The sequence below is a fragment of the Spermophilus citellus genome, assembly GCF_964194105.1.
Source record: "Spermophilus citellus genome assembly, chromosome: 18".
Classification (NCBI taxonomy): Eukaryota; Metazoa; Chordata; class Mammalia; order Rodentia; family Sciuridae; genus Spermophilus; species Spermophilus citellus.
In genome coordinates, this window is record NC_138200.1 from 56,174,901 (window position 1) to 56,189,927 (window position 15,027).

The window sequence follows — 15,027 nt, forward strand, 5'->3', positions numbered from 1 at the left end:
TTTTTTGGAGACCCAGCTTTGCCAGAAATTAGAGATGCACAGGCATTTCTGATTAGATAACTTAGGAAGAGAAATTTAATCCCCTTTTTAAGGTATAGTTACAGCATAGCTTTTTCCAGAAGTACATAATACGGAGTCCAAGCCCAGCCTAGAGTACAACAGAAGGAAGCATGCTAGTTTCTGAATGAAAATTGCAGGCCAAATTATTAATCCAAAAATTAGAGTTAGAGACAGTAGTAATCTCTTCAAATAAGAAATAAATTTGACATGGACCAAGTGTAGACAGAAGTGGCAATTATTCATTTTTATCTCAGAAGAAAGCCAAAAACAACAATCACCAGCTTTTTCTACAAATGGATCCATTTTGCAAAATACAATTGAGTTCTTGCCCAAATATGCTTTTTTATCCTTTCACTTTTATATATTGATTCTGAATTTGGACATCTTATTAAGCTCACTTATAATTTGTAATAGTTTTTCACTTGATTCTCATGAATTTTTCTAAGTAGATAATGATGTCATTTGCAAACAACAGTTTTATAAATATTTCTTTGTAATATGTATATTGATTTTTCTTGCACTGGACAGTCAGTACCTTCCGTATGATGGTCAACAGCAACCCTGTTAGCAGGCATCTTTTTCTTTCTTAACTTTAAAGGAATGCACTTGTTTTAGTATGATACCCTTGTAGGTTTCTTATTGCTATCCTTTATAAAGTTTCTTTGATTCTTCAGTTACTAAAAGTTTTTAGCAGTAGATGTAGAATTTTCTTAAGTCCTTTTTTTAAAGCCAACAAGATGATCATATTTTTCTTTTCAAATCTGGTGAATTAATTAACTGATCCTATTTTGGTCCCCTCCTTGCATTTCTAGTATAAATCCTGAATGTGTGTCATGTATCAATTTAATACACACTTGGCACTTGGGACACTCTTGGTGAAATAAGGCCAATATTACTGAAGTGTATTGATTAAGGGAAATACTGGTATATGATCAGATTAGAAAATTAGACAGGGGCAGACGTTATAGCTTTTATTAAGAAATTTGGGGTTTTATGTTCATATAGGTCTTTTTTTCTTTTTTAAGAGAGAGAGAGAGAATTTTTTAATATTTATTTTTTAGTTTTCGGTGGACACAGCATCTTTATTTTATTTTTATGTGGTGCTGAGGATCGAACCCAGCACCCCGCGCATGCCAGGCAAGCACGCTACCACTTGAGCCACATCCCCAGCCCCTCATATAGGTCTTAATCTGATGATATTTCCTCAAAGGGATAAGATAGATGATTCAATCTGATTTCAGTTTTCAAAATATAACTCTAGGGCTGGGGTTGTGGCTCAGTGGTAGAGTGCTTGCTTAGAAAGTGTGAGGCACTGGGTTTAACTCTCAGTACCATATAAAAATAAATAAATGAAGGTCTTATGTCCCCAAAAATACATTCGTGTGTGTGTGTGTGTGTGTGTGTGTGTGTGTGCATGCGTGTACAAACTTCACACATTGAACAGTTACTGGAGATGAAGCAAGAAAGAGTATGTTTCTGTGTATTTGTGACCAGCTTAGGATACAGGTGTACTAGAATACCAAAGAACAGAAGTCAGGCACACAATCATGGATTGGAAAGGAGTTGGTATGGAACAAAGGAGGCCAGAGTTAGGGAGCTATTCCTGTCCAGGCTAGAGTGGTGTCAGTGAGGCACTTAGTGGCAAGACCGACCAGACTTGCTGATGGAATAACTAAGAGAAAAAAAAAAAGATTTGGGGATGACTTAATGTAATGCACCTCTAAAGCCATTTATACCTATATATAGCCTGCCTTTGGCAGGAGAGAATGTAGGTCTTATGTTAGAACTTTCATTAGAACTCCTTGATTCTATAATTTACATGTCAGTTTTTAGCATCTTTTTATACGTTAAATTACTCATGTTAGCAAAGCTTCCATTTTGGCTTCTAGCATCACCATGATTTTTTTGACCACCCTTCTTTCTGCTATCTCAACTTCATTGTGACATTTCTCAGTTCAGCCACCACTTATCAAACACTCTGAACTATATTTCCCTAATGACTTCTCTAGGTTACTGGGAAGACCCAGCTGACTCCACATTTTTTTGGAAAACCCCAGAAAAAAAAATGTGCTTCAGTTTCTAGAAAACCAAATTATTTTATCTTTAGGAACAGTTTCACCACCAGGACATGTAAAACATAGAATTAGAAGTCCAATATAATGCTCTTCATCTCGCTGATTTCTAGAGTTGATGATACTCAAAATTCCATCTGAAAAACTTCATTCCAGCAGCTCAAGAGGCTGAGGCAGGATGATTGCAAATTCAAAGCCAGCCTCAGCAACTTAGTGAGGCCCTGAGCACTAATTCAGCAAGACACTATCTCTAAAATATAAAAAAGTATTGGTTAAAAGTACCCCTGGGTTCAATCCCCGATATCATTAAAAAAAAAAAAAAAAGACTAACCTAGAATTGGATTCTAGGTGTTTATCAAAGGCTGCAGAATCTGGGGAAGGGACTTTTTGCATATTTGGCATATCACACCCTAGTACTTCCGGCACTTCTTGTATTTGGAGGGCATACTAACTCAAAGGAGGAAATGTGGGGGGAGGGGTGCAGAAGAGCCTGGAGAGACACCTCTGCCTTTGGACCTTAACACAGACTGTTCTGCAGGTTACTGCAGAGAGAAGAGCCCAGCCCCTGTCCTAGAGGGCACCTCTAGGAGCTAGAACCTGACCGTGATGCTCTCACTCCCTATAGATGGCCCAACACAAGGATGCCATAGCGAATCTGCAAGCCCAGCTGGACAAGGCGTTGCAGAAGGAGAAGCACTGCATGCAGACCATGGTGGCTAAAGAAATCTACGATAACTTATGCCGGAAGTCAACCACCTGCCAGGATGACCTGACGCAAGCCCTGGAGAAGGTGAGGCCACACCTTCTCATCCCCAGTTTCCTGCACAACTGGCTCTCCTCAGGGCATTGCAAACCCTTGCCTGGGTCAGGCTCTCTGTCCAGAGAAGGATTGCTTCCTCTAAGGGTGTCTTTTATTTTGAGGGGACAGAAAAAGATGGAGGCCAAGTCTAACAAGTCTTTCTCCTCAGGGATGACTTGGGGCAAGGTTTTCCCAATGCCAGGATTGTCAGGGAAATTGGTGCTCATCCCTGTGCTAAGCATGCCTCCAGATCCAGCCAAAAGACTGGGAAGAGGAGAAATGAGGCAAAGCCAGCCTCAGCAATTTAGCGAGGCGCTAAATAAAATACAAAATAGGGCTGGGGATGTGGCTCAGTGGTCAATGGGCCCCTGAGTTCAATCCCTGGTACCGCCCCCCCCCAAAAAAAAGAAAGAAATGGGGGGTGGGATGGAGGGCTGAGGAGAGGGCTTCAGAACACTAACCAGTGTCACTTCCCACCCCTCTCTGGAACACTAGGTAAGGGACCCATCTGCACCACCCTGGGCAGAGGACAGGGAGGGACTGGAACCCTTTTCCATTCAGGACTCAGCAGAGAGGGCCAGAGGGTCCTGATGGCCACTCTCATCCCTTTGTCTTTACCGGAAGCTCAATCAAGTGACCTCCGAGACAAAGAACCTGCAGCGAAGCTTGTTACAGGCCCAAGACAAGAAAGCTCACCTGGAGGATGAAATCGTTGCTTATGAGGAGAGGATGAAAAAGCTCAATGTGGAATTAAAAAAACTGCAGGGCTTCCACCAGCAGAGCGAGCTAGAGGTGAGGAGAAGCCTGGCGCTCAAGCCGCCTCCCGTTAGGAGTCCACAAGGTCACAGTTCGCATCCAGAATTGTTTAGCGCTAAGCATGCCCTTTGGCTAATGGGTTCCCTCTATTTTCTTGGCTCCTGGAACTTTAGGCAGAGGCGGCAAAGATCAGAGCAGGGGTGCCCTCTGCTGGCCGCTGGAAATAAAATACCCCAACAAGTCTCTCAAGGCTGGAAAGGCACCCTCTGGCCGTCTTTGGGGTCCTCTGGGGTCCCCCTCCTCACTTTGCATTCCTGAGTAGGTGCACGCCTTCGACAAGAAGCTAGAGGAGATGAGCAACCAGGTGCTGCAGTGGCAGAAACAGCACCAGAACGACCTCAAGATGCTGGCAGCCAAAGAGATGCAGCTCAGGGAGTTCCAGGAGGAGATGACCACGCTGAAGGAGAACCTCCTCGCAGACGATAAGGAGGTGGGCACTGCTTGGCTTCTGCCACTTCCTCTCAGTCCACCCCAACAAGGCAGCCCTCGGTGAGGTGGGGGTGCTGGGAGAAATGAAAGGAACCCCACTTACCTCCATTAGCACGAAGCAAGGGCTGGGTCCTCCAGGGCCACCACCTATGTTGGTGGCTTCATTGCTAGGGAGGTATGGACCCCATTCCCGACTCAAGTACATCAGACACCCCTGACTCAGACGACCTCCTGGGAAGTCCCCTTCCAGAGTACATCCAAGCAGCCTCATGGCCCAACCCTGTAGAATTGGCTAACTGAACATGCCCCCTGCCCAGCTCCCTGAGCAGTGAAGGTCACGGCAGGAGACCTCAAGACATTCTGAGGTGGCTACAAAGCCTTTGTTAAAATTAGAAAGAAACCATGTCTTCCTCCAGATATTTTTCCCTATCTGTTAAAATATACTGCTTTTCTAGGACAGGTCACTTCAATGCCTTTGGCCTGAAAACCATTACTTTGAGTGTACAGATGTATGGTCTCTGCTGTAAATGAGCACCCTAAATGGTGCCCCCTCCCAGGTGTCACCTCTGTGCAGAATGCAGCTGGAGGTGAATGTCCTGCTGTGGCAACTGTGGTCTCTGGTTAGACAGCAGAGTTGATTTTTCTTCTCCCAGGAAGAGAGAAGGGACCTGGCTTGGGGAAAAGGAAGTGTTTTGGCCCTGATCCCATCTCTTACTGTCTCATTTTCTTCTTTTATGGAAGCCCTGCTGCCTGTCCCAGCGGTCTGTGCCCAAAGACCCGTGTAGGCTCCACCGAGAGAACGACCAGATTATGTGCAACATGGAACAGTGGGCAAAAGAGCAGAAGTAAGTAAGAAAGAGAAAAGTGAGGCAGGTCCCAGGGCCTAGGCTGAGCTGAGGAAGCACCTAAGTGCCAAGTCACACCCCCCACCCCACCCCACCCCCCCGCTGTCACTGGAAACTGATGGAGTCTCAGCCCACACCCAAGGGTTGGGAATAAGATGGAGGGGGCCCAGCTCTTAGAGAAAGTTAGGAAAGTCCTGATGACTTAGGAATAGGGCAGAGTCAAGATTGAAGGGATGCTGAGGTTTTCTCTTCCCACTTGGTATCTGGCTTCACCTGGATCCCTTAAACTCATTCCTTTGACCGCCCCTGGGGATCACAGTGACTCTGCACAGCACTTAAGTACAGAGAGTCCTCTTAGTTGCCAGGTGCTAGGAAGACTCTAGCTCTGGGGACAGGATGATGCATGGGGCTCTGGGATCCAGTAGAAGCCTTGCTGAGAGAACCCAGTGCCCCACCCCGCCAGCCTGTGCCCTTGCTCATTGGAGGCCGGGGAACCAGCCACTCTTTCCCATTGTGGATTTTATTACAGGATCGCCAACGAGAAACTAGGAAACAAGCTCCGTGAGCAGGTCAAGTACATCGCCAAGCTGACTGGTGAAAAGGAGTAAGCCACCCACACCACCCTGGCTGCTCCCTGGGACCTTATGAGAAGGGCTGGCCTTATCATTTTATGTGGATAAGGAAAGGCTTGGTAATGTGGAAGGCCCCTTGAGTCCGGAACCTGCATCTCTGTGACACTGGGCACATCACTGGGCTGCACGGGCCTTCATCCTCTCACCAGAGGTTTCATAATCTTCGTGCTCCTTCCTCCCTCACCTTTGTGATTCTCCAAGGCGAGAACGCTGAGAAGGGAACTGGAATTGAAAGGCGGCTGGGTGGGGCTGAGCTGATGTAAAGAGATTCCCCCATGGAGAAGTCCAGACAGACAGGCCTTCGTGGGATGGTCTGAGGTGCACGGCCCCAGTTGGGGGATCCGCTCTTCCTCCTGGCCATCAGGGACATAGGTCCCTTGTACCTGGGGCTCCACTCTCCCCTGTGGTCTTGCTTCACCTTCAGGTCAAAGCTAGGTCTGCCGAGAGTGAGTATAAGAACTTCAAGCTGAGAGGTGAAGGAGTTAACGTCTAAAACTGAGATGTGGGCAGTGGTAAAGTGACAGGCGAGGACAAGCCCTGGACACTGCTCCCTGAGCTTTTGCCAGGCATGCTGGGAGGGCCCGGGGTGAGCCTGCTTTGCCCAAAGTTGACTGAGCAGCAGCTGCCCTAAACCCTACCCCAGGACTGGAGGGCATTGGGCTGCAGCATTCCTGGAACCCATTCATGGCTCCAAGTCACAAAGCTCGGTCTCTGGCTTTGATTTTAGGCGGGGGAGGGGGGGGGGTTTGAGGTGAAGGACAAGACCACATAGTTCAAGGACCCAAAAGGCCAGGACTTGGACTGGCTGTATGGAATGTTGAAGGCATCAGGGATGCTGGCCTGGCTATAGGGCACCAGGGAGAGTGGGAGTGAGCCAGGGGACAAAGGCCTTTGTCATCCAGCCTGGGGGAGTGGGGAGCAACAGAAAGAGGTGGCTTAAGACTTGTGGACAGCAAGAGGGTGGAGCATAGGCTCAGAGAAGAGGCTGAGGATTCACTATTCAGTTTCCTCTAGAAAGAACCAGGACATTCTTTACTGGACAAAAACATTCCTGAGGGGATTTTACAAAAGAAAAGTTGTCAGAATCTGAAAACTAGCCAATAACTTCAGGCTTTTCTTAGACAGTGTCAAGTTGCCAAAGTCTTATTTCACAAAGGAGTCAAGAATTTGCCTGATCCTATTTGAAAAAAAAAAAAAAAAACGAATCTTACTAGCTCAACTAATATTTCTTGTTCTGCACATTCAATGCACTGTTCTAAGTGCTGCACATGTTCATTTTCCTACAACCCCATGAATTCAGCAAGCAGCTGCTCCTAGCTTGAGGTGGAGTTATGTCTGAATAAACCCATTAGAAGTTAAAATATTAATAAGTCAAAAATGCATCCAGTGCCCCCAACCTACCAGACTCGACATCGCAGTACCCGGCAGAGCTTCATTTGCCTCCCCTCATGATCATGTGGCTGCCTGGGAGCTGTAATGTGCGGCTTTGGCCAGCATCTGAAGAGGAAGCATTGTATTGCATATCGCCAGCCCAGAAAAAGATCCAAACGCCCAGTTCTAAGTAGGATTTCTACTTGAACATGTATGGTTTTGACACCATTGTAAAGAAAAGAAAATTGTTAAGTCAAACCATTACAAGTCAGGGACTATCTGTAGGTATTGCACCATTTACAGATGAGCAAAGAGAGGAACTGAAAGGTTCAGTCACTTGCCTCTGCCGGCAAGTGGCAGAACCAGAATTCCAACTCCAGAAGTCCTGTTTCAGAACCCATTGTGATCCACTGTTCTCAACATTAATTCAGAGAAATGCAACTATTGATAATAGCTGCCATTTTTTTGATCCATGAGAAATAGGCTAAATTATTTTCCCTTCACCTACCTCACAGCCTCCTCTTCCTCATTTGTGAAATGGGAGTAAGGAATTTGTCTGAATTCTCAACAGGACCACAAGTCCCTGTGCTCCCTGTTCTTAAGCAAAGGGAGGCTGAGAAAACTGGGGCTTTGGCGTTGTAATGTGTGAGTGTTGCCCAGGCACAGTCATGAGAACCCAAGGACACGTGATCATAATTGTTCAGAAGAGCCTTCTGGCTCTTCAGATTTCTACCATTTGTCCAACTGGATCTTTCCATGAACCCCAACAGGCAGGTCAGAGTTGATTTTCCCCATTGAACAGAAAAGGCAAAGGATCCACAGCTAAGAGAGGGAGTCAGGAGTCCTAGTTCAGGGTCATCCTTCCCAACCCCAGACCTGGATTTCTTTCAAGGGACACACACAGGCCTCCATTTCCAGAGTGTGTACTTAGAAACCCAGCTCTGAGAGGCCCTGTGTCTTCGCGCCTTCCTTCCTGTGACACCCTTATCGGTTCTTTCCAGCAAGGAACCAAGCAAGTCACGCAGTCCAAATACCCACATGCCCCTCCCTCTCCTTTTCACAGTCACCTGCACAATGTGATGGTCCATCTGCAGCAGGAAAACAAGAAGCTGAAGAATGAGATAGAGGAGCAGATATTGGCCGGGAACTCAAAGATGTGCACCAAAGCCCTAGGCCCCAGCAAACTGGAGCCCACACAGCGAGGGAAAATGTGTGGCCTAATGGGCCCAAAAGTGGACATCACCAAGATCATTGGGATGCCTCACTGCCCAGGTGCGTCTGCCATTTGTCTCTTGCTACTGTGTTAGGTCTTCTTTCTTAGTCCCATGTGCCAAAACAACAACAGTGTGATGTTATTTTTTCAAAGATCATCAGATGGGAATTCACATAGGGAGAAGAAGACAGGTTCCTCAAGACCTCGGTTCATTTGCTTAGTTAACCTGAACCGGTGATAACGGTCTCCACTTCTGATGATGGAAGAGGCAAATTAAGACTCATTCTGACCTAAGAATTTTGATGATATCCAAGTACATCACATACTAGACCCCTTCCCTCCCCTGACTCGGTTCCTTTGGGGGAGTGTAGAGGAAGGGAGAACAGGTACCTTCCTCCAGTCATGCAAATGGAAATCCCCCAGAGCACCCCAGTTCCCTACTCAGCCCTACCGTCTCAAAAACTCCATGTGGCCCCAGAGGGAAGAAGGCACCACCAACAGAGCTGCCGGACCCTGAGGCCAGTCAGTCCTTGAGGAATCACCTCATTTGTTTCTTCTCAAATCAAACTGTCCTTTTCCTCCCTGTTCCTCAGGTTCCTCATATTGCTAAAATCAGCACCTTGCCCTGAGCATCATTTCCACGCACGTTTGCAGAAGACAGTGAGTTCCTAACCCTCTCTTTTGGCCTGGATTAGCTCTTACAGAAATATGTTAAGGCCCTGGCTTATTTTGCAAGATGCTAACATTTTGTTGAGTTTTGTCCACTTTCCTGAAGTGGAGTAAGCCTAGGAACCATACTTCCACCTCCAGGTCCAAATTCTGAAATAAAGAGATGTGCACAGCAGCCTGGGTGAGTGCTTGGTGTCTTGGCAACATGCTCATCCCTGTTTTCTCTGGATCCTAAAGGAGACTGGTCTCTTTCACTTATGTAAGGGAGCTACCATTCCCAAAGCAAGCTTTCAGATTGCCTGGACTAATCTTTAAGTCAACAAGAGCTGAATTAGCTCTTGTTTTTTCTTTCTCTCTCTGTCTGGAATTTTTTTTGAATATTTATTTTTTAGTTATAGGTGGACACAATGTCTTTATTTTTATATTTATGTGGTGCTGAGGATCAAACCCAGTGCCTCACGCATGTAGGCAAGCACTCTACCTCTGAGCCACAATCCCAGCCCCTCTGTCTGGAATTTTAAATAGAAAAAAAAAAAAAAAAAACTTTTTTTCCAAAAAGGAAAGTAATCCTGAGACCCAAAAGAAAGTAAAGAGAAAAAAGTGATGAATTTTCCAAGTCAGGGAGCAAGAGCAAGCCATCTGCTTCCTCCCTGGAAGCCACCATATTACATTCCTCCTTTTAACAATTTTATTTTTCTCCCTAGCCACCTCAATACAAGTAAAATTCCATTATCACAAACTCCAAGGACAGCTAAAGTATTTTATTGTGGATTTTGTTAAACTGAGTACGTGTCTAGAATGTATATTTCTAGTCTAGAGGTAACGCAGACAAATAGCTACTACGGTAAAGTAAGAGAAAGAATAAAAGAGCTTACATTTCTGAGGGTCAGGGAAAGTGAAAAAAGAAACCCACTGGTTGGTGATGATTTTCAATATTCTTGACTCCTTCCCTGTCGGGGTTTTTAGTCCTCATTCCCTCCCGACCTGCAGGAGAGATAGGGAGAGCACGCCCCGGCCAGGACGAGCCAAGAAAGGAGAGGGCCCACTGACTGCCCGCACCCAGCCCTCCCTCGCCGGAGGACAATCAGACACATCAGGGAGACCAGTCAAGGCAGGAGCTCGTTTATTGAGGAAGCACACACAGCTAATATAGAGTACAGAAGCCAATCAGAGCAAAGGGCGGTGGGGCGGGAAGGGCTCACGTGCGCCCATTCCATGGGCTGTAAGGGAAAGCATGAACTGTCCACGAGAAGAGTCCTGGGCCTATCCTAGAGGTGGTCCCATTTTTCATCACAACCCACAGCACCACCTTCTGGCTGATCACCAGGCGCCATCTTAGCCACATGTGGCCCCCAGACCAGGAAGTGGGTAGCAGCCTGCAAGTTAGGTTCCTTAGTGCCCCACATTTCCCTGGCCAAATAAAGGCCAAGAAAATCCACTGCTAATAGTGATTTGTTTCATGGATTCTCCTGCCAGTGGGAAGGGCAAGTTCTTGGAAGTGCCATGTGAGGTAAGGAATGACCCTCTCTGGTTGTTCTCTGTTTAAGCTCTTTTGATTATTTCCCTCCAATTGGATTAGAATAAGGGTTTATTTTCTAGAGAAAACTAAGACTGAAAAATACGGTATTGATGAAACTGCTTCCTAGTCCTAGGCATGGCCCAGTTATTCAAACAAAAGCTCAATGTCACTAAAATCCCCAATTTAGTCTACTAAAAAAGGCATTTTATCTATAATTTTCCACGAGGCTTCATATACATTGACCAAAATTCCAATCTTTACATTCTATAAATATTGCATTTATTCCCAAAGTTGACACACTTCTTGAGGGGTAAATATACCAAACAAAGCACGCTGTGTGTTTTGGGGAGCACAGAGGTAGAAGAATATTGATATGTCACCCAGCCATCAGGCTGTGAAAGCCCAGCTGAGCAGAAGACCTGAGTGGGTAGAGGGGATGGGTTCAGAGAAATGCAGTTTCTCTATAGATAGAAGGAAGGCCAGGAAGCTGAGTGTTGCCTACCTATAACACTTTAAGAAATAAAGCAAAGAAATGAGTTCCCAAAAAGGAATTTGAACTTCTGATATTAAAAAGAAATTAATTCAGGCTGGGGAGATAGCTCAGTGGTAAAGCACTTGCCTAGCATGTATGTGGCCTTGGGTTCAACCCCATCACCACATAAAAAAATAAATAAGTAAACAACAACAACAAAAGATTAAAATAAAATAAAATTTAAAAAATAAAAAAGATGGACTGGGATGTGGCTCAGTGGTAGTACATGCATAAGGCCCTTGTTTAATTCCCAACACCCCACACACACACACACACACACACACACACATATCAAAAAAACTGAGAATAGATTACCATATGACCTAATAACATGTTCACAGCAGCATTATCCACAATCACTAAAACATGGAAGCAACCCAGGCATCTGTGGACAGATGAATGGAGAAGCAAAATGTGGTAGATACATATAGTAGATGTTATTCAACCTTAAGAAGGAAGGAAATTGGGGCTGGGGATGTGGCTCAAGCGGTAGCGCGCTCGCCTGGCATGCGTGCGGCCCGGGTTCGATCCTCAGCACCACATACCAACAAAGATGTTGTGTCCACCGAGAACTAAAAAATAAAAATATTAAAAATTCTCTCTCTCTCTCTCTCTCTCTCTCTCTCTCTCTCTCTCTCTCCTCTCTCACTCTCTCTTTAAAAAAAAAAAAAAGAAGGAAGGAAATTCTGGCATATGCTGTAACATGGACAAACCTTGAGGACATTTTGTAAGTGAAAGTCACAAAAGGAAAAATACTGTATGAGTCCACTTCTGTGAGGTACTTAGAGTAGTCACAGTCAGAGACACAAAGAATTGTGGTTTCCAGGGGCCGGGGAGAGGAAAACGGGGAGTTAACATTTAATGAGTACAGAGTTTCAGTTTTACAAGATGAGAAGACCTGGGCAACCCCTATTGAGTCCCCTCTCGCCCTGCAAGAACTCAGTTTCTTTTCTTCTCACTTGAATAAATCCTATTCTTTTACACTTGGAGAGAGAGAGGGAAAAAAAAAAAAAAACTTCTGAAGATGGATGAGTGGCTATGGCTATAAAACATTGTGAATATATTTAAGGTCACCGAATTGTACACTTAAAAATGGTTAAGATGGGCTGGGGTATAGTTCAGTTGGTAGAATGCTCGCCTCGCATGAACAAGGCCCTGGGTTCAATCCCCAGCACCACAAAAAAAAAAAAAAGTTAAGATGGCAAATTTTGGGGCTGGGGATGTGGCTCAAGCAGTAGCGTGCTCGCCTGGCATGCATGCGGCCCGGGTTCGATCCTCAGCACCACATACAAAGATGTTGTGTTGGCCGAAAACTGAAAAATAAATATTGAAATTCTCTCTCTCAAAAAAAAAAAACTTATAAAAAAAGATGGCAAATTTTGATTTGTATACTTTACAATAAAAATTAGAAAGGAAAAAATAAAGACATGTCGAGGGCCACCATGAATAGGAGCTGAGCACACACCCTTAGCCTTGAGCAATGAAGGTTGGAACTGGCTCTGCTGCAGCGTGAAAGCAGGTGGACATCACCTTCTATCAGCCAGGAATTACAGCTCTGGGAGTGGGCATCACTCAATGGGACTAGGCTACGCACCCCTGAAACCCAATCCCTTGCCTCATTTGGGTGGAACTTTCTCGAGTGTCTTCCCCCCCAAAAAAAAAATAGGGTTTGGGGGTGTGCTCTCTTTTTTCCTCTCTCTCTCTCTCTTGCTGGCCTCTTGCCTCCCTTGTGGGAGCTGAGGCAGAGGAGCTGTCAGGGAACCCCAAGAAAAAGGTACTTTCTGTGTCTGTGTGATTTGTTGGCCAGCCCAATTCACCGGGAGTGACCCTGACCGATTTAGTCACGTGATCTGGCAAAGACATGCTGACAAAACTAGGACTTAGCCAAGAGATTATAAATAAAATAAGCACCGAAGGCCCCCAGGGTGAGGACAGCACTCCATTTTTGAAAACCAGTGACAACAGAATCCTGCTAGAAGCAGATCTCCTCTCCCCACAGGAGTATGGGTCTCCTTTAGCTAAAGGAACCCAGAGCAAACATCAGCCCCCAGCCCACCTCCTTCCTGACTAAAGTTCCACCTTCCTCCCTGAGAAGGGGAAGCTGCCTGAACCACCATCTGCCGCAAATAAATGTGCCTTTTGAACCTTTTCCATGCAGCCCAACTGAGGACCGTGTTGGGAATCTGCTGCAGAAAAGACCTGTCAAGCCAGCTCTGGGGTCCCAGGAGCGCTCATCTCAGCCTCAGACTTTTAATGACTGACACCTCTAGTGTCCACAGTACCCATCTACTTTGTTAGTAGATGACTTTGTCTGGCACATGACAGAGCCTGGGGCCGGGGTCTCTTATAAAAACTGTCCAGACCACGGTTCTTGGTTCCCTCACTCCAGCAAGTCTGAGGCCTGAAGCTAGATTCAGGAGCCCACTTCAGAGAACAGACATTGTCATAGAAATGCTCTGTCCTCTAGAGAAAGCATCATTATCATCTGAGGAAGCCAGTGAGAACCAGGGGTACAGCTGAAAGGAACCTCAAGGATGGGTGAAATGAAAAGGGCCTAAAATTATAAGAAAACCTTGGAGATGTAGGTCCAGACAGAGTCTTGGGCAGTTCCAACACTAAAACAGAGCTGCTGGGGGAGCAGGTACCTCCCCCACTCATCTGGGGACACCAAATGTCCTTTGCCAGGGATTCCTTACTTTTAAACTAGGTTGGATAGGACATATAGTTTTCATAACCTCTCTGGCCTGATTTTTCTTAAGGGACTTAAGATAAGAAGCTGAGTGGCTGGGCACAGTGGCACATGCTTGTAATCCCAGTGACTCAGGGGGCTGAGGCAGGAGGATCACAAATTCACAGCAGCCTCAGCAACTTAGCAAGGCTCTAAGCAACTTGGTGAGACCCTGTCTCAAAATTTAAAAAAAAAAAAAAAAAAAAAATTTAAAGGAGAGGAGGGGCTGGGATATGGCCCAGAGGTTAAGCATCCTGGGTTCAATCCCTGGTACCAAAAAAAAAAGGTCACAGCTTGTTAGTGACATCAAGAACCAACTGGAACCAACTGGAACCCCAATCTTTTCCTATTTCATTGTATCCTGAGCCTTAATCATATTTAAAGATTTCATCCCCAGCCAACTTTCTCCCTGCAGAATAAACAGACACACTTCTCCCAGGGCCGAGATCAGAAGCCTTCCCACACAAGCAGCTATAAGCCTCTCTTCACCACAGAGCCCTGAAAAGTCATTCCCAATAAAGACAACTGGAGATATGGAGAACAAAGTAGGGGTGGTACCCATGCTGGCTAGCAAAGCTGGGCTTCCAAACTCATACACAAAATTGACTTATATTTTAACTTAAGGAAATTCAAATTTTGAAAGGAGTGGGAGATTGGAACCTACAGCCCAGTAGCCAGGAACCAAGGGGCTTGCCCTGAGCACTGGCCCGCAGAGGTGCTTCTGAGCCTCAACCACATCAACAACTCAGCCCCAGCACACCTGCCAACCAAAGATCTAGCAGAAGCCCAAGGCTAAGGAATCACAAAATAAAGACCTAGGTTGGTGTAAAGGGCCAAATACTGAAAAACCCACCTCCACAGATTTAAGAATCTGTTCAACAAAAGATTAGCAATTCCGTCATAAGGATCAACTTTTACATGAAAATAAGTGACATTTTATACTACTTTGCAGCCATTATACCTGCAAAGGGTAGAAACCTCTACCATTCTGAGCAATAGCACAGGCCTCTTTAAAGCAGCCAGCCTACCCCTGGCTGGGCAGCAGCAGGTTCCTGCTTACCTCCCTCCAGTCCTGGTCACCAAGGCCAGCCTCATCATTGCCCACCAGCCTTAGGAACATTCAGGCATCCTCTGAGTTTGGGTTTGAGGACCCAGGCCATTCCTAGGTCTCTAAGCTGTGTCCAGCCTGCCAACCCCTCCTCTAAGATGCCCTGCCTGCAGAGTGAACGTAATGATGGAGGTAGGTTCTAGGAAGAGCCAGGCAAGCAGAGTCAGCAAGGCTTTCCCTTTCCTATTGTAGGACTTAAGGCAGTGAGGGAAAAAGGGAAAAAAAATGCAATCA

General features: G+C 45.8%; 1 protein-coding gene across 1 annotated transcript in view; it reads left to right on the plus strand.

The window, feature by feature from the left end:
- Positions 1–9,069, plus strand: part of PMFBP1 (polyamine modulated factor 1 binding protein 1) — a gene marked incomplete at its 5' end in the record, with an annotated part of 51,564 nt that extends 42,495 nt beyond the window's left edge. The window contains 7 exons of the mRNA XM_081274695.1: positions 2,758–2,922; positions 3,556–3,723; positions 4,010–4,177; positions 4,918–5,021; positions 5,551–5,625; positions 8,088–8,296; positions 8,831–9,069. Coding sequence (XP_081130821.1) covers positions 2,758–2,922; positions 3,556–3,723; positions 4,010–4,177; positions 4,918–5,021; positions 5,551–5,625; positions 8,088–8,296; positions 8,831–8,847 — 906 coding nt within the window. The 3' untranslated portion in view covers positions 8,848–9,069. The remainder of the gene's footprint in view (positions 1–2,757; positions 2,923–3,555; positions 3,724–4,009; positions 4,178–4,917; positions 5,022–5,550; positions 5,626–8,087; positions 8,297–8,830) is intronic.
- Between the last annotated feature and the right edge of the window lie 5,958 nt (positions 9,070–15,027).